This window comes from Bos taurus, chromosome 19, assembly GCF_002263795.3.
Source record: "Bos taurus isolate L1 Dominette 01449 registration number 42190680 breed Hereford chromosome 19, ARS-UCD2.0, whole genome shotgun sequence".
Classification (NCBI taxonomy): Eukaryota; Metazoa; Chordata; class Mammalia; order Artiodactyla; family Bovidae; genus Bos; species Bos taurus.
This window is the reverse complement of record NC_037346.1, coordinates 43,651,162-43,678,192: the sequence shown is the minus strand read 5'-3', so window position 1 is coordinate 43,678,192 and position 27,031 is coordinate 43,651,162. Positions and strand designations below refer to the sequence as shown.

Sequence of the window (27,031 nt, the reverse complement as noted above, 5' to 3'; positions counted from 1 at the left end):
TAGAAAAATGCAAGTTAAAACCACATGAGATGTTACTGCACATGTTATAATGCCCAAAACTAAAAATGGCGATAACATCAAATGCTGATGAGGATATGAAAAAGCTGGCTTACTCATTGCTGGTGGGAATATAAATGGTATAACCACTCTGAAAATGGTTTTGTAATTTCTCTTAAAATGGACTTATCACATAATCCCATAAGTACACTCTTGGGCATTTATCCCAGGGAAATCAAACTTATTTTCATGCAGAAACTTGTGCATAATAGTGGATAGCAGCTTTATTCATAATGGTCAAAAAACCAGAAATTACCCAAATATCCTGCAATGGGTAAATGGTTAAATAAACTGTGGTACGTTCATCCCATGGAATACCACTCAGCAATAAAAAGGAACGAACTATCAACACATGCAACCTGGATGAACCTCAAGGAAATTATATGGAGTGGAAAAAACAATCTGAAAAGAATGATTACATAGTGCATGACTCCATTTATGTAACACTCATGAAACAGCATAATTATAGAAATGGAAAACAGATTAGTAATTGCCGGGGTTTAGGGCTGGGAGGCAGAGGCTGGCTGTGGCCAAAAACGGTGGTAAGGTATTTTCCATAATGGTACAGTTAACTGTCTTGAAAGTGTTTGTATTAATACAAAACCACACTTGTGATAAAAACAGCATGGAGTTATACACACACATAACAAATGAGTGCATATGTAAGTGGTGAAATTTGTGTATGTGCTATAGATTGTACCAATGTCAACTTTCCTGGAGAGACACCATACTGTATTTAGATAAGATGTTAACATTGGGGGAAGCTGGGTGAGAAGGGTGCAGGAGGCCTCACCATACATTTATTTGTAACTTCCTGTAAATCTTTTTAAAATAAAACATTTATTTCTGATAAGAACATATAAGATCTCCTCTCCTTCCAAATAAACCATTTAAAAAGGCTCAAAACCAGCATGACCAATCCCAGAAGCCATGCAACATTGTCTTGTCATGTGTTTTGAGATATTTTTGACATTTTCAATCTTGCTTCTCCCTACAAATGAACAGAGTCCATGAAAATCTCACTGAAGCATTCTTTTCCAATCCTGGGTATTCACAGAGAAGCTAATGGTGTTTTTCCTCTGTGTTGTCTGAACTTTAATTTCCTCATGTGCTTTTTGTTTTCCATTTCCACAGAGCTGATCTTGTGGTTGAATCATCTCACCCAACCTATTCTTCCTGCTTGGGGTGGTGCTAATGGTGTATGCTTTAAAAAGCTGTCACTTTCTCTCTCTCATTAAGACTTTTCATAGCCCCCAATAAAAGTGCTGTTGGATCTTTCCTTCTGCCTGTCCCATTCTGTCTCCATTTGGGGATGGAACTTAATGCCTTTGGGTATTTTACATGTAACTTACTCATTTTATGTTCCAAGCTTTATTGTAGCATCCTAAGATTGAGCATTCAGCCACTTAGGAGTGCCTTGAAATCCTAAGCAGCTAAGAAATCCTAGGGCCTTCTCTTGTCTTATCCATGGTGAGTAACCTTGCATTCAAGGAGAGGAGAGGGAGAGAAATGGAGAGCCATCAATTATACAGAATTATTCTTTGAAAAGCCCACGTGTCCATTTATCCTTCTCCATAGGGGCAGCAGCAGGGCAGGGGAACTTAGTCATTACTAATAATATGAAATAATACAAAATGCCAACACAATAGTACTTTTGAACAGTGACAGAGACCCGTAATATAACTTCAACATAACATTAAAGCCACGAGACCTCCTGTTTATGTCTTACTAAAACAAATCACTTCCCCTTAGACTCACATAAAGCCTCAAAGCTGGTGACAAAAGGCAGTCATTTCCTACTTATATGGAGAGAGGAAACAAAAATGGAACTCTAGTCCCCGAATGGATGGCCAATCAATATTACAGAAGAGCAAAATTCACCCCTTGGTTGGGCCCCTCGTTCTCCATCTACATGGGTTTTAGGGCTTTGCCATCAATTGTGATCACCATGTTCTCTGATAAAGAGCAGCCATGTAGAGACATACCTATTTATCTCGGGAGAGAAGATATCTGGTTGTATTTCTGATATAGCGTCTTGAATTCTTGAAGGAAAAAAAAAATCAGAAAGATTTATGTCAATGCCCAGGTGCTGGTGTGAAAGTTGAAGTTCTAAATCCTATGGGTCTTAGAAAAGGCTTACAGACCAAAGCCAGAGAGTGGAAGTTTATAAAAACACTGCAGATGGCTTTTCCCCGCCTCTTGCAGGATTGTCCCTACATGAAACAAATCAACCACATACTGAATTGTATACCCTTCATCTTCTTTGCTTGCTCATTCAATCTAAATGAATTAAGGGATGAGGGAAGATGTTACCAGATATTTTCTGAAGCTGTCACATAATGGCTTTGCTATCAAGGGGATGTCCTTAGCTGGTGAAGGGTTTGCTCCTGTTGTTAGCTTTGTAGGCTCTGGGCAGTTTTTCTTTTACAGATTGTTACATTCCTCATGATTTTGTCCTCCAACAATTTTGTCCTCTCCTGAGACTGACTCCTCTGAACACAGCCAGATTCTGTGAGTGAATAAAGCTATCACAGAGTACCCACGTGCCTGCCAATCTAACTCCGACGACTTGCGGTCATAGTGTGGTTTGCGATCACCAAGCCTCTTCAGAATGCCCTGGTTTTCCACAGTGATTCTCACTAGCTCCCGGTTCCTTGTTTCTCTGTTTAAGCTGGAAAAAAAAAAATCCTAAAATAGGTGAAGAATAAAATTCTCCTTCCAGATTGGAGTGGGGAAGATGAAGTTATGATGTCAGAAATTCAGGCTGCCTGAGTGCAGGGAGCCTGCTGTTCCACGGAGCCCTGAGAACCTATTGAACCAGACCGCGTTCTGGGAAACATGCAAAGCTTTTTTAGGTTAAGGCCAGTGGTTCTCAGCCCTGCAGCCTACTAGAAGATTCTAGTTTATTGGTCTGGGATGGAGCTTGGGGATTAGCATTTTGCAATAGCTCCCCAGGCATTATTATATGAAACCAGGATTGAGACTCTCTGGTTTAGGTGATGAAGGTCTTGTCTACCCAGAAATCACAAATAGCTGGTAATAGTTTTGGTTCACCTTACTCCCCTCAGCTTTCAACCCAGTTTTAAATACACAAGGATCAGGAAAGACATCTTGACACTCTCCCCTACACACTGACACACAGATACACACTCATTTTCCTCACATACATTCCTTTTGTAGCCCTGATCAGACTGCATAATTATTTGCATAAATGTCCCCTTTCTGACCTTGTGTTTTGAGGTTAGGAAATATACATCTCATTTCACCTCTGTATTTCTGGTGCTCAGCACATAGTAGTTGCTCAGCAAATATTTGCAGAAACAATTTTAAGAATGCTATATTAAAATCCCAGTTATCATCACCATTTTACAAAAGTGCTTTTCTGTGACGAACTCTAAATAGGACTCCAAAGAGTCTCTTAGGGAACAAAAGTTAGCTCTTTAACGTTAGAGAAAGGTTCTTGTTTGGGGTGGTTTTCTTTCTCCTTAACATGGTCTCTTTGGTTATCCCTCAGGATAACTTTCCTTAAGTGTGCCTCTAGTACTAAAGCCCAGCAAGGGGGAAGTCAGTTTTGACTTTCAGAAAATGAAGAGAAATAATACTACCTCTTGGAAAAATATTCGTTCCAGCAATCCACCTTGGCGGGGCCTCGGTGGGCATTGGCGATTTTTTGACACAGTTGCTTGTTTTCGTATTCAATTTTGTCGATTCTCTTTTGTTCACCCTGGTGAGAAACCCCACCCCACCATGGTGACATCATCACTACATGATGCTCCCTCTCACAATGGTGAGTATCCCCCTCCTGTGGGATTATGGGAAAGGGGCAAACTGGGGGCTACAGTGGAGACTGGGAGCAGGGCTGAGGAATCCAGGGGTGGTGTATGGAGAGGAGGAGGAAGTGGTGGGTATTTAGAAGGCTCTGGGAAACTGGACCTCTTTGGGACATAGATAAGGTACATTTGCAGATGGCAAGAACAAATACCTGCAGTTTGCTCAATTTTAAGATGTGATGTGTGTGCGCTGCTGGAGGTTTGGTATCAACAGTAGGCTTCACTGGAGAGGAAGGAAGGAGAGCAATGTTACATCACAGGTATCCTCTTAGTAGCCTTAGAGACTCTGCTCACATTCTACACAATGACACTGATTAAAACATTGGAAGTTTGAATTCTGAACCAATTCAGTTCAGGGATTCTGGTTTAGTTGACTTTCCCAAACTGACATCATTTGAAGAGTTTTGAGCAGACATGAAAGCATGATGAGGGCTGAGAAAAATAAAATTTACAGACATAAATGTTCCTTGAAGCTAATGAAAGAGCCTTTCTCCCACCCTTTCCCAATATGACTAGCCTGGCTACTGGATGCTGCAGTCTCATCCTCTGTCTAGCTTTTTGGCTTTAAAGAGCATAAATGAGTGTTTCCATCAAAGGAACTCCCTGGTGGAAGATAAATTTTGTCACTGATGCTAATACCCTCTTGACCAGACTCAGCAGATAAGGCCATATCATTGCAAAGCTGTGTACTGCTCTGGTTCACCATCAATATCTCTTAAGGTGAGCCCTTTCAGAATTCTAGTCATAGTGTCCAGTTTAAATTGCCCCACATACCTATTTGTATTCTATTCTTATGAAATGCATAGTGGCCAAAGTCCAGCTTCTTCCTGAAGGATGTGCTCTGTCTATGATTAGAGACAATTACAGGGTAGGCCAGATAATCCAGGGAATTGTTCATCTTCTCTTCCTAGTCTCACTTCTGAAATGAGGCACCCAGGCTCCTCTGTGAGGTACTTAGCTGTCCATGATGGGTTGTCATAGTTACTCAGTTATGACATCAGGGACAGGTCCCCGGGGAAGAAAGAGGAGCAGTGGAGCATGCCTGGTTGTCCCTGGGCTTCTCTTTTGAAAGTTAACCTATGTCCCAGTCAAGATGAGGACTGAGGCTCAGAAGATTTCCCACCTATCTGGAATGCAGGTGCCACCAAGGGCAGCAGGAAAAAGTGTGTTGTCTGGAAGGGGTGGGAAGGCATGGGGTGGGGGTGGGAGGTTGGAGAAAACCAGCCTTGGTTATACACCTTGGGCTGTAAGTTTAGTCTCCACTGCAATGGTTTCCCTGAAGGTGTGAGACTACAGCTGTTGGAGATATCAATACAAGACCCTTAATGATAATTTGATTCAATGTCATTTTGCAGGTGAGGAAACTGAAGTCCAGAGCAACAACCAAACTGCTCTAGAGAAAATTAGTGGCAGAACTGGGCTCGGGATGTGGGTTTCCTGAATTCCCAGCACCACAGTTGCTCTTTGGAGGGTGGGGAGATCTGCCATTTCATGTCAGTGGAGGAGAATGGTCATTTGCTGGTAACCGGACCTCAGTAAATGATGAGTTGCTGACATCATGTGGCTTGTAGTGGGCTGGCAGCTGCTCTAGGAGGTGTAGCCCCTAGTGGGTGCGCTACACGTTTGCTGATGGAGAGGGAGAACCCCTACCTAGTGCTCACTATGTAAAGCTGGGCGCTTTCCTGGAATGTTATATTGAATCTTTCAAAAGGCCCTAGGAGTTAGGTGCTTTTATTACCCCCATTTTTTTTCAACAAACAGGCTCAGAGAGGTTAAGTCACTGCCCAGGACCAGAATGCCATGCTTGCTTGCATAGAGCCCAAGCTTTAGGCAGGATGCCGACTCTTACTGAAGGCTGGAAGAAATGAGCCCTAGAGCTGGGCTTCTCAGCCTTTAACCTTCGTAGGGATCCCCAGAAGGGCTTGTAAAATGCACATCCTCATTTAGCAGGTCTGAGCTGGGCGGGGTGGGGGGGCGGGGGAGATTTTACATTTCTGACCAGCTCCCGGGTGAAGCCAACGCTGCTGGTCCGCAACAGGCAGTCAGAGCTCACAGTCGGAACCCGGGTGTCCCTGTAATCCTGAGAAAATTAAGCGACACTTGGGTGTACCCCCGGTCAAGAAAAACTTTTATTACGCCCTGCATTTAGTCCAGTGTAGTTACTGCACGTCCATGCTTCAGCGGGGGGCGGGAAGAGGACTCTCCGAAACTCCAGGGTGGCAGCATTTCCGCCCCGGACTCAGGCCCCGAAGTCTTTCCCCGCGTCCCCCGGGCACCAAGCGGCGCGCATACTTGCCGGAGCTGAGCGCGCCTGGACGCCCGCGCTTCGCCGCTTCCCGCGCCTTGCGGGCCCGCCTCCAGGGCGGGACGGGGCGGGTCCCGGCTCCGGAGCCCCCGCCCAGCTGACCCGGCCGCTCTCCCCTCGCTCGCGGCTGCCCGGGCGTGCAGGGCCCTGCCGCCGCCATGTCGGGCCCGTTCGAGCTCTCCGTGCAGGATCTCAACGACCTGCTCTCGGATGGCAGCGGCTGCTACAGCCTCCCGAGCCAGCCCTGCAACGAGGTCACCCCCAGGATCTACGTGGGCAACGCGTGAGTCGCCTCTCCCGGGCCCCGAGACGCCCCTCCGACCCCTCCCCGGGGCGCCCCGCCCACCCGAGGGCTGGGGTGGGGGCGTCGGCGGGAGCGGGTGGGGGGAGCCGGGGCGGGGTCGCTCCTCCGGAAGCCGGGGCCGGGGCTGGGCGGGGGCTGGAGTCACCGCCCACCCTTCGTGCATGGGGCGGAGGGGCTGGACCCCGCCCCGTCCCCGCTCTGTCCTTCCCTTCCCTGGGTGGTGGAGACCCGGTGCCGCTCGGGCAGCCGGTGTCCGGCCCGGGGCCTCCACCCTCTAGGTGCTCGGCCTTGGGCGGTGTCGGGGCGACCAGGTTCACTTAACAGGTGGCCCTCTGTCGCCCGACCGGTCTCCGGCCCGCGCGTCATGTGACAGCTGCCTGGTTCTGCAGTGAGGTCACCGCGGAATGTCTGTCTTCGCTGCCATGGCAACGGGCTGACGTCACAATTCGGGCGTGGAATTTTCCCGGCGAGGCAGGCTTAGATCGGAGAATTGACATTTCCCAAACTTGGGGGTTCAGAGATCTGGGGACAGGTTTCCTCGCTCCTCCCCCTACCTTCCACTTAGGGTTTGATTTATCTAGAATTCTGGAACGACCCAATGATAAACCCCCTGAGGACCTGGGCCATCACTTAGCAAAGGCTGCCGACCTTTTCGCCACCAGGAAATGCATTTATTATTTAACACTTAGGAGTTCTTACCAAATCGATTTTCTCATTTTCTCATAGTCAAACTACTAGTAAGAATTTCTCAGTAGCAGGAGAGAACTAGTGATAGCCATTCTGAGAGGTGTTGAAATCTCAGCCAAAAGTAAAAAATAGATTCCCATGCCTGTGTAGCCTCCGGAGGGCACAGGAGGTTGGGTTGGATTTTCATGAGACCCTGAGGCCCTAACCTCCGTGGGCCCAGAGACCGCAAGTCTAACCCGGTTTTCTCCTTTTTCACAGGAATAAATGGTGGCCCAGAGCAGGTGAGGGCTTGTGAGGTTAGGGTCAATATCTTGTTCATGTCTGTATCCCAGGTCTTGGACTAGGACCTGATGCTTACTTTGCCAAGGACTGCTGCAAAAATGGGGGTCATCACAGCACTAGGGGGTCTAGCAGTCAGGTCCCAGCTTCATGGGGGCCAACCTCGTCCATCTGTCACTCATTCACCATATGGAGCATCACTGGTGTCAGGCACTGAACAAAGTTCATTCACAGTGTGTGTGTTAATTGCTCAGTCGTGTCTGACTCAGTGCACCTATGGACTATAGCCCGCCAGCCTCCTCTGTCTGTGTAATTTCACAGGTGAGAATGCTGGAGTCGGTAGCCATGCCCTTCCCCAGGGGATCTTCCCAACCCAGGGATCAAACCTGGGTGTCCCTCATTACAAGCAGATTCTTTACCGTCTGAGCCACCAGACAAGCCATCATTCACAGTAGTGATGGTAAAGTTGTTGAATGTTGACTTAGTATTTGAGAAGGAAGGTGAATGGCAGTGACTCTTCAAAGTTAGTTATTTTAGATCCTTTTTAATGAGCAACTTTACAGTTGTGTGCAGTGTCCTGATAGCTAACGAAGGGTACCAGAGTCCTCAGTAATTGCCAAGTTCTGAGAACAAGCCCCTTTCCATCCACCCAGGCAGCAAGGGGCCTTGGCACTCTTGGAAACCCTGCTGTCTTGGGCAGTTTGGCTCAGTCAGCTGTCACTACTTCCAAGGTGGAAACCAAAGATGTGAACATCTGGTGGTGGTCAAGGGTGGCACGTGCCAATGGCCACTGTAGAAAACACATCCCTTGCCTTTAAGCAAATCTGACCTTGACACAGACAGGGGCATGGGGAGTGCTCCACAGGGAAGATTGACTGAGTACCTATTTCTCCCCTACCGCTTGCAGTCAGAAGTGCTTTAACAAAATCAGGGCCCCTGATCAGGGCTCACAGGGCAGAGTGAAACCTGGAGGAGCCCCGTTTTCTGCCTCGTGAGATTTGTGGTTGATGTGGGCATGAGAAGCAGAGTGAGGGGGAAGATAGAGCAGGCCTTGTGTCGGGAGAAAAGAGGCCTCCTCCCAGCCCTGCCATGCAGCAGCCCTTGAGAGCATATGCATGTCCTTCGTCTGTCCTGTCGGGCCAGAGTTGAAGCTCTGTCCTTCCTTCCTCCCAGGGCTGATGTGACAGGCAAACAAGATCACGCAGGAGAAGGCCTTGTGTAAAGTGTAAACTGCTGTTTGAATTGGGACGTTGTTGTGAGATGAAATAAAGCAGCCCTTTGACTATTCAGATCGAATGTTTTGTAACCTCTACTGGCTCCCCAAGTGCTTACTCACCCAGGATAGCTTCAGAGACGTGGCTAGTGGACTATGGCAGGAAGGTCCCTCTAGGGGATGGAAGGGGGCTGCTGCACTCTATAATCCAAGGAAGAAGGCTGCTGGGCTGTGCTGATTTCATTCTTCACTGATTCACCACATACTCCTTCAGTACCTACTGTGTGTGCCAGGTACTAGAGCACATGCAGGGCATACGGACATGAAGCAGACATGGTTCCTCCATCAAGGAGCTCATAGCCTGGACATCTAAACAAATAAGCACAATCAAGCATTAGGATAGTGGCCCTGATCACGGTGTCAGGCTCTGTCTATAGAACAGCTCATTTAACACTAACAACAGCCCCAGGAGTAGATACTGTTATCATCCTCATTTTACAGATAGGGAAACTGAGGCATGGAAAGGTTAAGTGACTTGTTCAAGCTTAGTAAGTGACAGGGCTGTCTGGAGTCTGGCTCCATTTTTAGCTTCTTGGTGATATCACCACCCACAGGATCGAGAGCACGATGCTGGATGAAGGGGAGATCAGGAAATGCTGCCAAGGGAGGTGAGATATGAGAGGGTGCACCTTTATGAAGAAGGTGGAGAAGGACATTCCAGGTAGCGGGAATAGTGTGGGCATGAATGCACGCAGGCTATTTGTGGCAGGTAGTTGGAGCTGGCTGGAGTGAGGGCAGAGGGTCATAAGCTGAGGCTGGAGAAGCCAGCAGGGGCCAGAGCACGGAAGGTTCCTTTCTGAGCCAAGAGGCTTAGGGTCTTCTCCATCTTCCTCCCCTGAGGGCTGCCAGGTAGTCAGTTGATCCTCCCCTGCTGCTGTTTCCTGTCCAGGTCTGTGGCTCAAGACATCCCCAAGCTGCAGAAGCTGGGCATCACCCATGTCCTGAATGCAGCTGAGGGCAGGTCCTTCATGCACGTCAACACCAATGCCAACTTCTACAAGGACTCCGGGATCACCTACCTGGGCATCAAGGCCAATGACACACAGGAGTTCAACCTCAGCGCCTACTTTGAAAAGGCGGCAGACTTCATCGACCAGGCTCTGGCTCAGAAGAACGGTAAGGGACCTGCCACCCAGGAAACGGTGGGAGGCAGCTTTTTTTAAAATCAATTTTTATTGGAGTAGAGTTGCTTTACTGGGAGGCAGGTTGAACTTGATTTTTTTAGAAAACAAGCACATGACAGGCCTTTTCTTGGAAAACCTGATGTTTTCTGGCTCTTGTGTGAAAGGCTGAGAGCTTTGGGTCTCTCTCTGCTCACCTGGCTGCCTGTTAAGTGACCACACGTGACACAAGGCCTCGGCACCCTTGTGTTTGCATTGACTTTGGCTGAGGGTTGATTGCCAGCCCTGCTCCCCTATTCAGATAGCTGCAATAGTGAAAATTTATTATTTTCTGTGATAAGAAATCCCGAGGTGACCAGCTCCAGGGCTGGTTGATGCAGTAGCTCTCTGGTGGCTTCAGGACTCTTCTGCCACCCTCAGTGTTGGGGACTCCCCTGATGGTCCGAAGACGCCTGTGGTAGATCTGGTTACCACCTCCCAACAGGATAAAGTGCAGTGATGGATGAGGCCACCATCTCTTCCTCATGTTTCTCTCTGTTCTTCTTCTTTTTTTTTTAAATATTTACTACCTTATTTGTCTTCGCCGGGTCATAGTTGCAGCATGTAGGATCTTCAGTCTTCTATGTGGGGTCTTTAGTTGCAACATGTGGGATCTTGTTCCCTGACCAGGGATGGAACCTGAACCCTGTGCTTTGGGAGCACAGAGTCCTAGCCACTGGGCCACCAGGGATGCCCCTTCTCTTTTCTTAAGAACAAATAAAACAGCCCATAGAAACCACCCAGTGGAGTCCCCCTCACCTCACTGGTGAGAGCTGGGTCACATGCATTACCTGGCTAGGGGAGGGGGGCAGCCCCGATTGACTTAGGCTGGGAGTCAGGAAACTTTGGCCCAGTTTTTAAATGCTTCCTGCAGGTCCAAAATATAAGGCAGGACCAAAGCAGAACTGCTGGAATGCTGGCTGTCAGGTGAGGCATGCCAGAGAGAAATCCTAGAAGGCCAGAGGGCAGACAGCAGCTGAGCAGGCTGGGCCGCTTGCCCTTTCTGCTTTTAGCTTGATTCTGTCAGCAACTGCCTTTACCTTCCTGCCGCTTCCTCCAGCCCCTTTCTTCTTCCTCACCCAAACCTGGCGAGGGGGAGCGACTCCCACTGAGGCATGATCAGCCCTGTCCCCCTGATTCTAGCCTGTCTCTGCTGCCCTGATGCTGCTTGTCCCAGCAGCCTCCCCACAGCAATGATTTCCAGCGGACAATTTACTAGCCGCTGGTTATCACACAGTTGGGGCCCAGGAGGGAGGTTTGATTGCCTGGGATATCTGCAGTCTTTATCATCAGGCCCTCTGTGGTCCTCCCCAGCCTCGTACACATCACATGCCTCCTCTCCAGCTATACTGAGCTCCGCTGTAGACAAGAATGAGGGACCCAGTGAAGGGGATGGATTTTGCTCTTCCTGTATATCCATTGGTCATTCATTCAGGGAACTTAGAGCTCCCTGACAGTTTCCTCTTTCCATGCAACTGGGTGACCTCCTGCCTTAGCCCATGTGGGTTGGGTCATTTGTCTGGAGGGATCTCTCTGCATCTTCCTGACCCATCCTCTGGCAGACCCTGCCTCATGCTTGAGCCCTAGACGTAGTGTCCATTCATCCATGAAGCCTGCCCGCGGTCTGAATCCACTGTGTCCATTGCCTGGCTCCCTAGCACCTGACATAGATTGGGCATGTAGCAGGTACACTGGAATACTGAACCAGTGACAGGAAAAAATTCCATGGGTTCTAATGCCCAGTGGAAATACTTATAGGATTGATTGGTCAAGTAAGCCAACAGAAATACACTGGCCTCCAACACTGTGCAGGGCTCAAGGGAGCTGGGGGCCCATCACTTTGGGGTGGGGGAATTGGCCAGGGACCCTCAGAGAAGGAAGCAGTCATTTCCAGCTGGGAAGATCAAGGGAGACTTCCTGGAGGAGGTAGTGTATGGGCGAGGCCTGTAAGGATGGACTTTGACCTCTCCCCTTGCTTATTGGCTCTATGAGTTCTGTGCATGCTGAGTATGTTCCAGGTTCTAGATAATGAGGCAGCTGCTCTGCAGAGGGTCCCATTGCCAGGATGGGAACAGGGAAAGCCCTACTCTGAATACTTTGGGTCCATTGGCCAGAGAGTGACTGGGCAGGGAAGTGGAGAACTCCCCACTTCTACCCTGAGAGCATTGGGAAAAATAAGGTTATGTTTTGGGGCTAGGGTCATGGGAATAGAACAGACTGTTTGACTCTGGGTCAGCAAGTTTCCTTCACAGTAATGCCCATGCAGAGGTGTTGGTGGGGAATCATTCACTCAGCTGATCAGCAAATATTTATTGAACACTTAATGTATGCTGGGAATTGTAGGGTATCCAGAATCAATACCCTATAGTCCTTGCCCTTAAGGAACTCACACTCTGGCAGAGGAGGGTTGGTCTGTGTGTGACCAACAGAAACACAGAGCTGGACTGCTACAGAAGAGGATGCACCACATGCCAGCAGAAGACTCGTAGTGTTGGCTCATATTTATTTATTGAATGTTCATGTCTGCCAGGTGCTAGTCTGAGGCTTTTATATATCTCTTCCCTGAATCTTCAGCCATCTTGGGCCATGGGTATTATTAGCTCAGATGAGGAAAGTGAGGCACAGTATTCTTAGGTGGGTCATAGGGTGATAACCAGGGTATTGGTCCAGGTTCTCCAGGAAAACAGAACCAATAAAATACACATATATTATTTATTTTAGGGGATTGGCTCATGTGATCATGGGGCTGGCAAATCTGGAAATCTGTCGGGCAGACTGGAAACTGAGGCAGGGCTTTGCAGACAGAATTCTTTCTTCTCCAGGAAACCTCAGTTTTTTGCTCTTAAGATCTTTAGCCGATTGGATGAGGTCCACCCACCTTATCAAGGGTGATCTCTTTTACTTAAAGTCAACTGATGGGAGGTGTTCATTACATCTACAAAATCTCTTGTAGACTAGTGTTTGACCAAGCAATTGGGTGTCATAGACAAGCCAAGTTGACACATTTAACCATCACAACCAGCAAGTTAAAATTTAAACCCAGATTCCCATGACTTCAAGGATTGGGATTCTCCATCCTTATGCTGACAAAGGAAATAGTTGAGCTGGGGTCTTAAGGATGAATAGGAGTTTGCCAGGTTGAGGAGGGAGAGGGTGTTCCAGGTAGGAGGAACAGTATGAGTGAAGGCACAGAGGTGAGAAATAGCCTGGGAAGGTGTCGGGGCCGCGGGCGGTTAGCCTGGTAAGTAACGCTTTGGTGGTAGCCTACCCAGCTAATGGTGACAGGTCCCATTTATATTGGAAAAAGATCCCTCCAGCTGTTGTGTAGGTTGCTGGAGGGTGAGGGTGGAGGGAAAGCTCAATTTGGAGGTGAAGGGGCAGAGGTGAGAGATGATGAAGACCTGAACTGAGCACTCTGTGGGAGGAGAGAGTAGGGATAAGAGAAGCCAAGGCTTCTTGCTCAAGGGGCCTTCCCACTTTAATAAAAGATTGGGGGAACCTTGTTGATGATGCTCTGGCCTCTCCTGACCATCCCTTCCTTCCTTCATCCAATGCTGGGGATACAACAGGGAGCAAAACAGACAGGCATCCCTGCCCTCGAGGAGCTTACGTTTTGGGGGAAGATGACAGTAGACATAAGTGAAAAAGATGTGTGGCCCCCAGGAAATGGGGATGACTAAAGCACGGAGCAAGGGGATGATGGGGTATAGAGAGTGGGACTGTGGCTCTTTAGAAGGTGGGCAGGAAAGACCTTCCTAGGACACTGGAGCAAACACCTGTGAAAAGAGGTGTTGCAGGCAGGCTCCAGTCCGTGGGGTCACAAAGAGTCAGACAGGCCTGAGCAACTAATACTTTCACTTTTCGCAGGCCAAGGGGCTGGCTGGCTGGATTGCAGGGAGAAGGGGAACAAGGAGATGATGTCAAAGTCAGGGGGAGGGGGCGGATCTAGTAATTTCCCTGGTGGCTCATACCGTAAAGAAGCTGTCTGCAGTGTACATTGGGTCTCCTACATTTGATCCCTGGTTCAGGAAGATCCCCTGGAGGAGGGCATGGCAACTCACTCTACTATTCTTGCCTGGGGAATTCCATGGACAGAGGAGCCTGGCAGGCTGCAGTCCTTGGGGTCGCAAAGAGTGGAACACAGCTGAACAACATGTACATACATTGTTTGATTCTCTGTGTTTGTGTTTGACATTCATGGTCCTTTTATTTTGAAATGGTTTTGTTGAGGCATTAATTGACGTTCCCTAAACTACACAGAGTTTGGTAAGTTTTGACATATGTATACATCTGTGAAGCCATAACTACACCCAAGATGGTGAGTTTATCCATCACCCCACGGATTTCCTTCACCTCCCTTTGTGACCTCTCCCTTCCACTCCTCTCTCTCCTCCACTCCCAAGTAACCACTGATCTGCTTTCTATCACTAGACATTAGTGTACATTTTGTAGAGTTTCGTGTAAATGGAGTTGCACAGTATGTATGCTTTTTCGGTCTGGCCTCTTTCACTCAGCATAATTCTTTTGTTTCTTCCATCCTGTTGCACGTGGCAGGAATGCCTTTGTAATGCTGAGTAGTGTTCTGTTGGATGGATGTCCCATAGTTTGTTTATCCATTTACCTGTTGATGGACATTTGGGTGGTTTTCATATTTTGCTTTTGCTTGAAATAGAAAATTCATGTAGGTTAGTACCAGATCGCAGTGTGTAGATCAATGCACTGCACACCACCCGTGTTTTGTTGTTTGGTTGCTAAGTTGTGTCTGACTCTTTGCGACCCCATGGACAGCATGCCAGACTTCCCTGTCCTTCACTATCAGCCCCCAGATCAAGAAACTAAACCTGATCAGCACCCCAGAAGCCCCACATGTTCCTCCCAGTGTTTCATCTCCCACCTCCACACCACTATCCAAACTTCTAAACGCATAGCTCAGTTTTGCTGGCCTTTTTTTTTTTTTCAGTTTTGTCTTGGCCACACCTCGCCGCATATGTGATCTAGTCCTCTAACCAGGGATTGAACCTGTGCCCCCTGTAGTAGAAGTCCCGTGTCCTAACCATTGGACCACCAGTAAATTCCCCTGACACTTCTACTCTGTGGGATCCTACACATCCTGTTTGTGTGTTTCATCCAGTTTGTATCTGGGAAGTTGTAGACTGTTCAGACTTAGTATTTATCTACTCTTCTGTTGACCAGCCTTTGGGAGTTTCCAGTTTGGGGCTGTTTTGACTAGTGCTGCCTATGATGTCCTGCTGGGATTCTTTTAGCAGACATGTGTATGCAGTCCTATCTGGTGTGGGTCTGGGATGGAATTGCCAGGCCCTGGGGGATGCACATGGTCACCTTGAGTAGATCCCACCACATGGTTTCCTGAAGCCATGATCCCCTCCCCAAACATGGTAGCTCAGCTGGTAAAGAATCCACCTGCAATGCAGGAGACCCTGGTTCAATTCCTGGGTCGAGAAGATCTGTTGGAGAAGGGATAGACTACCCACTGCAATATTCTTGGGCTGGTACATCCCCTCCCCTAACCACAGTAGCTCAGCTGGTAAAGAATCCACCTGCAATGCAGGAGACCCTGGTTCAATTCCTGGGTCGAGAAGATCTGTTGGAGAAGGGATAGGCTGCAGTATTCTTGGTCCTCCTTGGTGGCTCAGCTGGTAAAGAATCTGCCTGCAATGTGGGAGACCTGGGTTCGATCCCTGGGTTGGGAAGATCCCCTGGAGAAGGGAATGATTACCCACTCCAGTATTCTGGCCTGGAGAATTCCGTGAACTGAATAGTCCATGGGGTCACAAAGAGTTGGACATGACTGAGCGACTGTCACTCTTTTTCACTTTCCCCAGCCACAGATCAAAGTCCTAGCTATGCTCCACATCCCTGACAGTGCTTTGTGTGTTTTATATTCATCTTTGCCATCTTAGCCATTCTGGTGGGCCCAGGATGGCCTGGCAGTGTAAGTTGCATGTGCATGTCCTGGGAAGAGTTTGGACTGGAGTTGAGGCGTGGCGGGCCAGCCCCAGCTCATCACGTCCCCGTCTCTCACAGGCCGAGTGCTGGTCCACTGCCGTGAGGGTTACAGCCGCTCCCCGACCCTCGTCATCGCGTACCTCATGATGCGTCAGAAAATGGATGTCAAGTCCGCCCTGAGCATCGTCAGGCAGAACCGTGAGATCGGCCCCAACGACGGTTTCCTGGCCCAGCTCTGCCAGCTCAATGACAGACTCGTCAAGGAGGGAAAATTGAAACTCTAGGGCGCCCCCACTGCCTCTTCTCTAGAGGTCAGACGGGGGTGGGGGTCCCTGGTTGTGATGTCACAGGCTGCCATGTTTAGGAAACACAGTGTACCCTGCTCCCAGCATCACCAGGCACTTGCCCACACGTCTGTCCCAGCACGGCCCTGGGCCGCTTTTACCCTGGGGAGCATATAAAGAAGTTTGCTGAGGAGGGCGTCCTGCTCCCTGGCGTGTCCTGCACCTGCAGTTTATCACCCTGACGTCCTCACCCTGAGGTGGGGGCCCAGAGCGGGAAGGCCTGTGACAGGTGTGCTTCTCCTGGACGACCCAGGGCAAGAGGTCTGTGGAAGTGCAAGGCCTGAGATGCTCACGGGGGCCCTCCTGACCTCCCCCGCCCCCTATTCCGAGCCCCCACCCCTGAGCCCTTTCCTGAATGGGGCTCTGTAAAGGAACTATGCAAATGTGGGCCCCTCTCCCCCCACTGTGTCTGTCTCCCCTGAATCCTCACAGCCGTCCACGCCCTGCTCACAGAGACACGTCATGAGGTCTGAAGCTGGCTGGGGTCAGTTATCCGTGGGTGGAAATGCTCATCAAGTAACTGCATTTGACGATTTCCTTAGGATTAACGATACTGAAACAAAGAGGCCCTTGTGTGGGCAGACACATCCCCCTTCTTGAAGGACTCTCCTAGATCAATAGTTTGAAAAATGTGACTCCTTAGAAGGCTTGAGTTCAGAATCCGCCTTTTAGGGATACTCGGCTCTCAGTCCCTTGGTCGTTAGAAGAGTAGTTCCTTAGGCAGGGTTTTATTTTTCTTTTTTAGAAAACAGGGTGTTGAAGTCCAGCCTATTTAAAAACCCCACCATTTGGAGAATTACAAGGGTTTTGTCCTAAATTATAGTGTTGGCGGGCCCAAGCCACTCGTGCTCACTGCTTTTTGTCTCAGTTGCTATTCCAAGAACAGGAGGAGGAAATTGGCCAATTATAGCACGTGTGCCACGTGTGCGTGAGAGAGCAACATAGCCAGTGGCTGGACAAACGGGGGGTTGAACGGCCCAGGCTCACACCCTGCCCACTCACAGGTAGTTCTTACAGCTCTCTGCTGCCAGAAAAGGTTCTGGAGCCTTGGGAGCAAAAATGATTCAGCCAGGCAGAAAGGAAACATGACGGAAGGTTCAAATGGCGCCTTTATTGATGGTAGAGCAAAGAAACAAAAAGAAACAGCCTTTGCAAGGACTTTTTAGGATGATGTTGGAAGCCATGAACACTCACACTCACACGTGTGTACACATTTGTCAGAATAGAGGAGTTTTGTTTTGAACACAGTCTTGTTAGCACTCGGCATAATTGTCATCAGGGCCAGCAACGCAGTGCCGTCGTCTTCAGGTTCCCTAATGGCAGAGAGGTGGTCCTCAGCTCTGCCCCCTGGCACTTAGCACATAGATGTTTGATAAAAGTTTGTGGAATTAAACTTTTTTTTTTTCTTTTCTTGAGCACCAAATATATGCAAGGCATTGTTCTGGTGGGTCTATCAAGCTCCCAGAAGCCTGGCTTGGTGGTAGGATCCCTTGCAAGGATTTGCAAAGGAGTCTTACCTGAAATGAAATATCAGGGACTTTTGTTGAATATTTAAAATTCAGTTTTAAGTTTCAATTCAGGCAGTGGTTCTGACCATGTGGAGGTGGGAAATGTGCCTTTTCGAGAATTGACCAGAAGCTTCCAGCTAGGTGGAGGAGAGGCAGGTATGCCTTGGGGCTTAACACCCAGGGGTAATGATCTCTATCTTGACAGAAGCAGCACCGCCCAGCCTGGATGTCCCCTTTGCTCTGTGACCGTAGCAGCCCTGAACAGACTAGAATCTGTCTTTTTCAGATACCAGGCTGCCCCCATAGACCCACCCAAGTGAAACGGCCTTTTCCCCCACTGTGTCCCTCACAGAGGCCAGATAACTCTTCCACTTCATCTAACTTGATCCTCACAATAACCTTATTAACTTGGTGTTGGGCTCATTCATGTATTGGTACCTTTAAGAAAAGGAACTGGGGTTCAGAGTGATTAGGGGTGGGGTGCTCAGGGCTTCCCAGCTCAAAGGCAGAGCTGAGGTGAAACTTCAGGTTGACTGCTCTCTGAAGCTGAATTCTTCCTCTCCTACTACACTCCTCCTCAAGAAATGAGCCCTCGGGAAGGTCTCAGTGCGCTGTGCATGCTGTTGACCCAGCCCCTGTGCACGAGGCCAATTAGCTTTGTAGCCAGAGGACAACAGGTCAAGCCATAGTGCCGGGGGAGGGGAGGGGGGCCTGCTACAGGAAAAATAAGAAGTGTGGGTCCCCAGTTGGGTTAGGATGTGTGGCTCTTCTCGGAAACACGTAGCATCCCTAAGTCAGAGCTTTCTGCTCCACTTCCGGAAGAGGCTCGAGAGCTGGGGCTGGGGTCCCTCTCCCATGCCCAGGCGGTGGTCCTCACACGAGACAGCCTCAGCTACTTAGGTCTGCTGACAGGACCTCTTGAAAAGCCTCTTTGTGTGGGGACATGTTGGAGAAAAGGCCATGGGGAGAATTACTGCCATCACTTTGGGGCTACTTTTCTGCTAATAACTTGGGATTTCTTCAGTCTTTAGTCCCAGAAACCCTATATTTCCTTCACGAAATGTGGCTCCTACTTTGAGTAAAAACAAAATCAACTTCTGTTGTGTAAGAGCCAACACATGCTCATCTGGACAGCTTCCCCCTCTGCCACCGGAAAGTGATGGAATAGGAACTCAGGGTGCCTCTATCCCCTCCTCTGACCTGGTCTCTTTCTTTGACTGGGAGAGCCCCATCTAGACCAAATGAGAGCACCAAATGGTTTTCTTCTCAGTTCTGAAGCAGTACATCTTCCACTGGCTTGTCTGTTTCCCTGCCACTCCAGGTTAGCTGGAGAGCAGAAATCACCATCTTTCAAGCAAGGGGACTAAACTTGAAGACCTCTAAGGTCCCTTTTGGCTCTGACACCATTGCGTTGTTACGAGAATCCCCATTGACTTGGACCGCCACCTGGAAATTATGGGGTGTGTAACAATGTGATGACCAGCAGGTGGCGCTGTGTTCCACTCATGGTGATGGATGCTTGGGCAAATGTTGGTGCCTTTTGTGTCACAATGTTAAGATGCTAATGTTTTAATCGAAATAAGCACTGATCTTAAAATATGAAGATGTTAGCTTTTCTCGTAGGAAATTTTCTGTCATAAAACCGGCATCAAGAATCACTGAAGAGCTGACAACGATGGTCCTTCCAAGTCAAGATTTTATCCTGATTGGAAAGGGAGGCCATCTCCGGTTGAGAGAATAGATTGGTTGGAAGCTTAACTTACCTGCTGTCAGCTTTTAGGGTAATTTGACTGTGAAAGCATCAATTTTCTGGACAGAAAAGGGAAAGGTATTAAACTGGTTTTAAAAAAAATAAGTTTAATGTCTGTCATATCACAAATTAGTGTTAAAACACTAAAACTGTAACCAAAATAAATGTCTTATATTATGAAGAAATGGTCTTTTTTGTCCTTCTTATCATAGTTGATTTTCTTTTATACTTTCATGCTTAGCTTTTATGTTTGCTTTTTCTAATGATCATCATTTAAAAATTCACCCTCCTGATCTAGTTATAGGTTCTGTGATGATTATATTCATGTAGTAAATATTTATTGAACATCTCTCCAGTACCAGAAAATTCCTGGCTTAGGAATAATCTTTTTATTTAATTTTTTAAAATTCCAGCTTTATGATTGTATAACTGATTGGAATATTCTTGATTGGAGTGGCCCACCAGTGTCAATGAGGCAGGTAAGATTTATGTTCCTAAGAAAGGGGGGATGGGGTGAGTCTCAGGGTCGCCTCCCATGAAGATGACTGCGTGGCATTTTAGGAGTTGAGTGATCCTGCAAATGGGCAGTCCCTAAACATCCCCTGCCCCTAGATGTTTTATAAGTTCCTCTATTAGCACTAACTCTTTTATAAGAAGCATTGCTTTTTTCCCCTCTGAATAAAAAACTGAGAGAAAACCGAGTGACTTTCCTCCAGACAGAAAGATCCTGGGCGGAAAAAGAGCCTCCTGGTCTCCAGCTCACCTTCTACAGCAGGAGGCAATTAGACTAGCTCAGTATTATCAAACCTCTTTGGCAACCTAATCTTCATATTTTGATACAAAAGCACTGATATATAAAATGGGTAATGTTTTTAAAGTAGAACTTAAACATTTTAATTAAAAAGGAAATACTGTATAGGAACAGTAATAAATTCAAACAATGCAAAAAGGTTTAGTAAACCTTACCCCAAACCTTCAATACCTCTCCCTCAGAGGAAGCCAGTTCTAAGTATATCCTTTTGGAAAAGTGCCGTGCATGTGTAAGCACACATGTTTGGATACGTGTGTGTTTGTTGTTATTGTTTAGTCAACTAAGTTGTGTCTGACTCTTGCAACCCCATAGACTGTAGCCTGCCAGGCTCTTCTGCCCATGGGATTTCCCAGGCAAGAATACTGGAGTGGGTTGCCATTTCCTTCTCCACGGAATCTTCCCAACCCAGGGATTGAACCCGAGTCTCCTCCATTGGCAGGTGGATTCTTCACCACTAAGCCACCAGGGAAGTACATGTGTGTATGTAGATATCCATAAATGGAAAATGTTCTACACTTTGATTGTTTTTGCTAAACAATATATTGTACCCTCTGTTTCTTATATTCCCATTCATTTTATCAGCTACCTAGCAGCCATTGTGTATGGACAAACTGCGATTTCTGTATACTGTTGTTTTAAGGGTCCAGTCTGCTTTAATGAGCACCAAATGTAAAATGAGACTCATGAGTGATAATCACAGTGTTTTATCTGCTTTGTATCCGGTTAATTTCTGTTGTCCATTGGGGTGGAACAGTGTCAGGCACAGCCTGCTACTCAGAACTAAGGAAGGATGTTCTGTGCTCCCTTGTGTAATTTCATGAGTGTGGAAATGTCCAAGCTAACTTTTTAAAAAAGACAGTCTCTGAGCTATGGCTTCCTGAATTGATGATCCCATTTATAAGAGGTCCAAATGCACGAAGACTGCATTTTTTAAGTCTACATCAAAATGAGTTAATTTGCAGGCAATACCATGAGTGGGTCATCTCCAATTCATTCAAAGCAGATGCATACCACACTGTTATAATGTGTGTATTTATTATGTTTTTATTTATTTACTTAGGCTGGCCATGGGGCTTGTGGGATCTTAGTTCCCAAATCGGGGATTGAGCCTGAGCCCTTGGCAGTGAAAGCACCAATTCCTAACCACTGGACCACCAGAGAATTCCCTATTATATTTTTAACTAATTAAAATGTACATGGTTTTTAAGCCGTGAACCATCTCTGTGGAAGCTGGGGTTCTGGGGGATCTAGTTTGAAGGCCCATGAACCAGAGGACTGCATATCGCGCCTGGGGGCCACCCTGAGGAGGAGGAGGAGGAGGGCAGAAAGAAGGGAAGGTGCCGGGAGCCGGCATATTGCATACTGAGTGCATATTGCATATTGAGTGCAGCACTTTCCACAGCATCATCTTTCAGGATCTGGAATAGCTCAACTGGAATTCTATCACTGCTGGGATCCAGCGTGAGGAGCTCCACCCATGACAAAGGTCATGAGGAAGGAGGCTTGGCATACGCAAAGGCGGGATCGAGCCTCAGGAGTCCCCCTGGAAATTCTCGAGCATTTACACCCAAAACCAGAGTCTGCCTACTTTCTGCTTTGTGCCTTCACCTACACCTCTGACTTTACAGGGGGCTGTCCCCCACTACCTCTCTGAAAAAAGAGTTAGCTTACAGCTCCAGTTAATAATTCCTGGGTGTGACAGTGTTTCAACCTACAAACTCCTTTGGAAATCCTCTAGCCTGCCTGAATAGGTTTTTCCGGCCACATGTGATTGCTCAGAGCCTCCCGACTGTGAGAGGCAGGAGATGTTCTAAACTGTCTAAACACAGATTCTTTTGAGTAGTTAAAAGATTGATTAGAAATTGTATTGGTGAAGGGATTTTCACTTGTTGGGCCAATGTTTGCTGCTAAGTTTCCATATCCCTTACTTGCTGTGTCCCTGGCAGTGTATTGATTAATATAATTGGTGTAAGTAGTAGCTTTAATGTTTGTAACCTGGGACCCTTGAGTTAATTCTTTTTCTTGTTATAGCCCACCACACCTTTGCTCTGTAGGAATGCAACTTTATCTAATGCTTTTGGAGGGTGGCTCCTGACCAATCACCTTTAGAGAAAAATAAGTTTTCTGAAGAAAGGGTCTTAAAATGTTAACAGGCCAGAAGATGATGCAAATCACCTAAGCTTTTGCATATGATAAGTTTGCAGGAAGAGAGCCTGGCTTGCTGCATGACTCTACCCCTTCCCCCATTATCCTCTATGCATAACTTAAGGTATAAAAACTACTTTGGAAAATAAAGTGCGGGCCTTGTTCACTGAAACTTGGTCTCACCATGTCGTTCTTTCTCTTACCTTCTGGCTGAATTATTCAGCCTCTTTTCTCCACTGAATTTCCTCACTGAGCCATCCTTATTTCAGCCTCTTTTCTCCACTGAATTTCCTCACTGAGCTATCTTTATTCTATTACTCTTTATATCCTTAATTAACGTTTAATTAAGCAGTTGTTTCCTGATCCTCGCCGACGCCGTCCCCGCTTCGAATTCCCTGGATCCACCGGGGCTGGACCCCGGCAGGAAGGAATCGCTTCTGAGGGGATAGACGTTTCTGAACGCAAAGGGTGACAGTCTTCTTTGGTCAACTTTATTAGTCAGGCCCCGCTGAACTCTTCTTCAGCTAGGCCTTCCTTGTCTTTTAGACTTTTATGGTCATCTCTATATTATTTCATTTTAGCAAGAATCCTGCCAACTCAGTTTAGCCTGAATTCCCCATCCTCCATATCTGGTCACCTTCAATACCTGATCAGGTGTCTCACCCCCCAGCATCCCCAGGTGATGTCTGACCACCCCAGCCTGCCTTCAGCAAGAATCTCATTAGGTTCCTTTCGCCAGAATCCTCCCTCACCCCCAATGTGTCCTCTTGGTAATTTTCCATTCACTGACCCCCCTACCCTGCTGTTTGGCTATAAATTCCCACTTTCCTTGTTATATTCAGAGTTGAGTCCAATCTGTCTTCCCCACTACCCAACCCCATTGCAGTGGTCCCTATACCTATTATGATGGTCCCCCGCTCCGTCTTTACCTTTCTTTCTTTTTTTTGGCTGTGCTGGGTCTTCATTGCTGCGCATGGTCTTTCTCTAGTTGCAGCGAGTGGGAGCTACTCTGTAGTTGCAGTGTGCGGGTTTCTCATTGCAGTGGCTTCTCTTGTGTACGGGCTCTAGGCGCACAGGCTTCAGTAGCTGTGGCACATGGGTTCAGTAGTTGTGGCACATGGGCTTAATTCCATGGGATTTTCCCAGACCAGGGATTGGACTGAGTCCCCTGCACTGGCACTCAGATTCTTAACCTCTGGACCATTAGGAAAGTCCCTTATTTATCATTTGAAACAAGGATTTACAGAGAAGGGCCTTCCTGCAGGCAAAGGGTGGCAGTTAGGTTCTGGGGATGACTCAGGGCCCCACCTTAAACAGCCTGGTCTGCTAGGCAGAAGGAAGTGGAGGTTTAGTCGTGTTGGGGCTGGGGAGCCACTGGCCTGTTCTAAGCAGGAGGGTGAATGACACAGGCTCTTTAGTGCCATCCCTCAGGAGCTGCTGAACCAAGTAGATTTCCACCTGTCCTGAGACCCTGCCCTCTACAGAGAATGATTTCTCAACTGTGAATAAAGACAGGGTGATTTGGACTTCCCTCAGGGCAGACACTGTCTATAAACAGAGATTGCCCTCCAAATCCAGATCCTCCATTTTTACCACTGATCTGTGGCAGCAAATCTGTTTAAAAATGCAGCCAAGGGACTTCTCAATGTCTAAGACTCCACGCTCCCAGTGCAGCAGGCCCAGGTTTGATCCCTGGTCGAGGAACTAGATCCCACATGCTGCAACTTAGAGTTTGAGTGCCACAATTAAAGAGCCCACGACCAGGAACAGAGATCAAAGGTCCCACGTGCCACAACTAAGACCCAGATCAACCAAATATATCAAAATAAATATTTTTTAAAAGACTAGAGAAACACAGTCCTCAGTTTCCATGAATTAGAGACAGGGGGCTTGGGAACCAAGTAGAGACTGAAACTACAGTGTTTGCCAACACTTTCGGATTAAGCATTCTACAAGCCTGAGGAGTCAGAGGAGCATAACTTACTTTCCAAATGTGGCCTGTCCTGCAAAGTCTGGTCCAAATGCCACGTCTTCCCACCCCAGCAAGAAGAGGTTGTTCTTTTCTCTAAAGGTCCCAAACACTTTTTCCTTTTAAAAGAATGTATCTGGCCCTTTCCTTAGTGTCACCAATCACTTTCTACTTGGTATTGGGGTTATGTGGATGAAGAATTTATTCCTTCCCTGATACTGGAGCTCCTGGGTGGGGAGTATGTATCAGTTCATTGTGCCTGAGGTCTTGCTTCATTAAATGTTTGACAAGTGAACTTAAGAATAGGCAGCTTGATAGAAACAAAAACCACTAAATCATCATGTAGAAAAACAGCCTTGCTAGAAATTCAACTACTAATAATTGAATTTAAATTATTAAATTCAATTTAAGGGACTTCCCTGACGGTCTGATGGTTAAGACTCTGCCCTTCCACTGAAGGGGCACAGGTTCAATCCCTGGAGGGGGAACTAAGATCCCACATGCTGCGTGATGTGGCCAAATAAATAAATTCAATTAAAAAAAATTTAACAGCCCACACTCAGGGTTGGCAGCCTTGTGGAAAAACATGCTGTTATGTATTGAATTGTTGATTGACTATGAATCCAAAATTCATATGTTGAATCCAAAGACCTCAGAATGTGACCTTATTTGGAAGTAGGGTTGTTGCAGATATAATTAGTTGAGATGAGGTCATCAGGGTGGGTGATAATCCAACATGACTGATGCCCTTATAAAAAGGGGGAATTAAGACATACGCACACACATGGGGAGAATAGCATGTGAAGATGAAGACAGAGATTGGGGCAAAGCTTCTGCAAAACCAAGAAATGTCAAAGACTGCCAATGAGGGGGTAGGCACAGAACAGACTCTTCTTTGAAGCCCTTGGAAGGAACCAACCTTGCTAATGCTTTGATCTCAGACTTTGGCCTCCAGAAACTATGAGACAATAAATTTCTGTTGTTTAAGCCACTCAGTCTCTGGTAATTTGTTTCAGCAGCGCTAGCAAACTAGACACATGCCCATTTGTATGTCACTATAGTGTTCTTGCCTGGAGAATCCCAGGGATGGGGAAGCCTGGTGGGCTGCCGTCTATGGGGTCGCACAGAGTCGGACACGACTGAAGTGACTTAGCATAGCATAGCATTGAGACTGGGGACTGTTTACTCTCTCAGACCCAGCATTCACTTCAGAAATAACCCTACAGGTAAAAAAATACTTGATGGAATCAGTCAGTTCAGTTGCTCAGTCATGTCTGACTCTGCAACCCCATGGACTACAGCACACCAGGCTTCCCTGTCCATCACTGACTCCCAGAGCTTGCTCAAACTCATGTCCATCAAATCGGTGATGCCATCCAACCATCTTATCCTCTGTTGTCCCCTTCTCCTCCTGCCTTCAGTCTTTCCCAGCATCAGGGTCTTTTCCAGTGAGTCAGTTCTTCTCATTAGGTGTCCAAAGTATTGGAGTTTCAGCATCAGCATCAGTCCTTCCAATGAATATTCAGGACTGATTTCCTTTAGGATGGACTACTCAGCAATAAAGAGGACCAGATTGTTGATACATGCAACAGCTCAGATGAATCTCCAGGGAATGAGGCTCAGTGAAAAAATCCAGTCCTAAAAGGTTGCATCCTGACTGATTCTATTTATATACCTGAAATGACAAAATTGTAGAAATGGGGAATAGATTCGTGGTGCCATAGGGTTAGAAGTGAAGGAGAAGGGCATGATTATAAAAGAGCAATGAGAGGCATCTTTGCAGTCAGAGTTGTTCTTTGTCTTGACCATGATGGTTGTTACTTGAACCAATACATGATAAAGTTGCATAGAACTAACACACACACACACACACACACACACACATACAAGTAAAACTGGGGAAATCTGAATAAGACTGGTAAACTGTATCAATGTCAGTATCCTGGCTTTTGCAAGATGTTATCATCAAGAGAAAATGGGCAGAGGGAACAGGAAATTTTCTCTATATTCTTACAAGTGCATGTGAATTTACCATGACTCCAAAATAAAAAGTTTAACTCAAAAAATGACTTTGTCCAAGGATGTTATAGCATCCCTGCTGAGGATAGAGGAACACCAGAAATAACCTAAATTACCAACGACAGAAGTCAGCTAAAACCCTGAGGGTTTAACTCTGGGGAGTACTGTCTAGCTCTGAACGATGACAGGTCTGTGGACTGAATAAATATAAAACTGAATCAGTGTTCAGTGAAAAAGCAGATGGCATCACAGCAGGTTCTCGCTGAGCCATTCTGTGAAAAGCATGGCTGTACCTTGGCAGAGAGTAATTCAAAAGAATGGAGCTAATTTACAGGTTCAAGTCCACTGGATCCTTCTTCTCTTCCTTCTCCTTTTCTCTCCCTCTCACTCTCTCTAAAACATTACTTCTGTTTCAAATGATGAAATCCTGAGCCTCGCCATTCTCTGATCGCTGGCTCCTCCTTCCGTCTCCAGCAGATGGCAGAAGTGTTACAAGGATGGTCCCCTCGGTCTCCATTTCCTAGGAATGAGCTTCAGATCCCAACAGCAGGTGGGGCTCCAGCATCAAGTCCCTCCAGTTCAAGGAATCCAGACATCAGAACTGCCCTCTCAGAACTCCAGAG

The 27,031-nt window shown here is 47.2% G+C and overlaps 2 protein-coding genes across 9 annotated transcripts; one reads left to right on the top strand and one right to left on the bottom strand.

The window, feature by feature from the left end:
• Positions 1-1,412: 1,412 nt before the first annotated feature.
• On the bottom strand, positions 1,413-4,882 carry CFAP97D1 (CFAP97 domain containing 1). Of its 2 annotated transcripts, XM_059878554.1 has the most exons (6): positions 4,662-4,856; positions 4,040-4,110; positions 3,663-3,781; positions 2,605-2,728; positions 2,043-2,099; positions 1,413-1,536 (listed from the first exon to the last, which is right to left on the bottom strand). In XM_059878554.1, the coding sequence occupies exons 1-5, from the start codon at positions 4,783-4,785 to the stop codon at positions 2,043-2,045; spliced, it is 495 nt and encodes a 164-aa protein (XP_059734537.1). In that variant the 5' UTR covers positions 4,786-4,856; the 3' UTR covers positions 1,413-1,536. The 2 variants fall into 2 exon arrangements, with proteins under 2 accessions (XP_059734537.1, XP_059734538.1); XM_059878555.1 differs by lacking the exon at positions 2,605-2,728 and having other exon boundaries at positions 4,662-4,882.
• Positions 4,865-25,380, top strand: DUSP3 (dual specificity phosphatase 3). 7 transcript variants are annotated; one of them, NM_001076374.1, is given in 5 exon segments: positions 4,865-5,025; positions 6,336-6,475; positions 9,290-9,343; positions 9,625-9,851; positions 15,941-16,336. In NM_001076374.1, coding segments are annotated over 4 exon segments (612 nt in total). In that variant the 5' UTR covers positions 4,865-5,025; positions 6,336-6,350; the 3' UTR covers positions 16,147-16,336.
• Positions 25,381-27,031: the final 1,651 nt, after the last annotated feature.

What these genes read in the sequence shown, in the direction of transcription:
- CFAP97D1 (XM_059878554.1), bottom strand. Translation starts at nt 4,785, where the DNA reads ATGAACAATTCCCTGGATTATCTGGCCTACCCTGTAATTGTCTCTAAT. An exon ending in AACGAATATTTTTCCAAGAG is followed by an intron (nt 2,729 to 3,662) that starts GTAGTATTATTT and finishes TTTTTTTTCCAG; the next exon opens with CTTAAACAGAGAAACAAGGA. An exon ending in CGTCGGAGTTAGATTGGCAG is followed by an intron (nt 2,100 to 2,604) that starts GCACGTGGGTAC and finishes TTTTCCTTCAAG; the next exon opens with AATTCAAGACGCTATATCAG.
- DUSP3 (XM_005220941.3), top strand. Translation starts at nt 4,981, where the DNA reads ATGAGGACTGAGGCTCAGAAGATTTCCCACCTATCTGGAATGCAG. An exon ending in AGGATCTACGTGGGCAACGC is followed by an intron (nt 6,476 to 9,624) that starts GTGAGTCGCCTC and finishes TTTCCTGTCCAG; the next exon opens with GTCTGTGGCTCAAGACATCC. An exon ending in GGCTCTGGCTCAGAAGAACG is followed by an intron (nt 9,852 to 15,940) that starts GTAAGGGACCTG and finishes CGTCTCTCACAG; the next exon opens with GCCGAGTGCTGGTCCACTGC.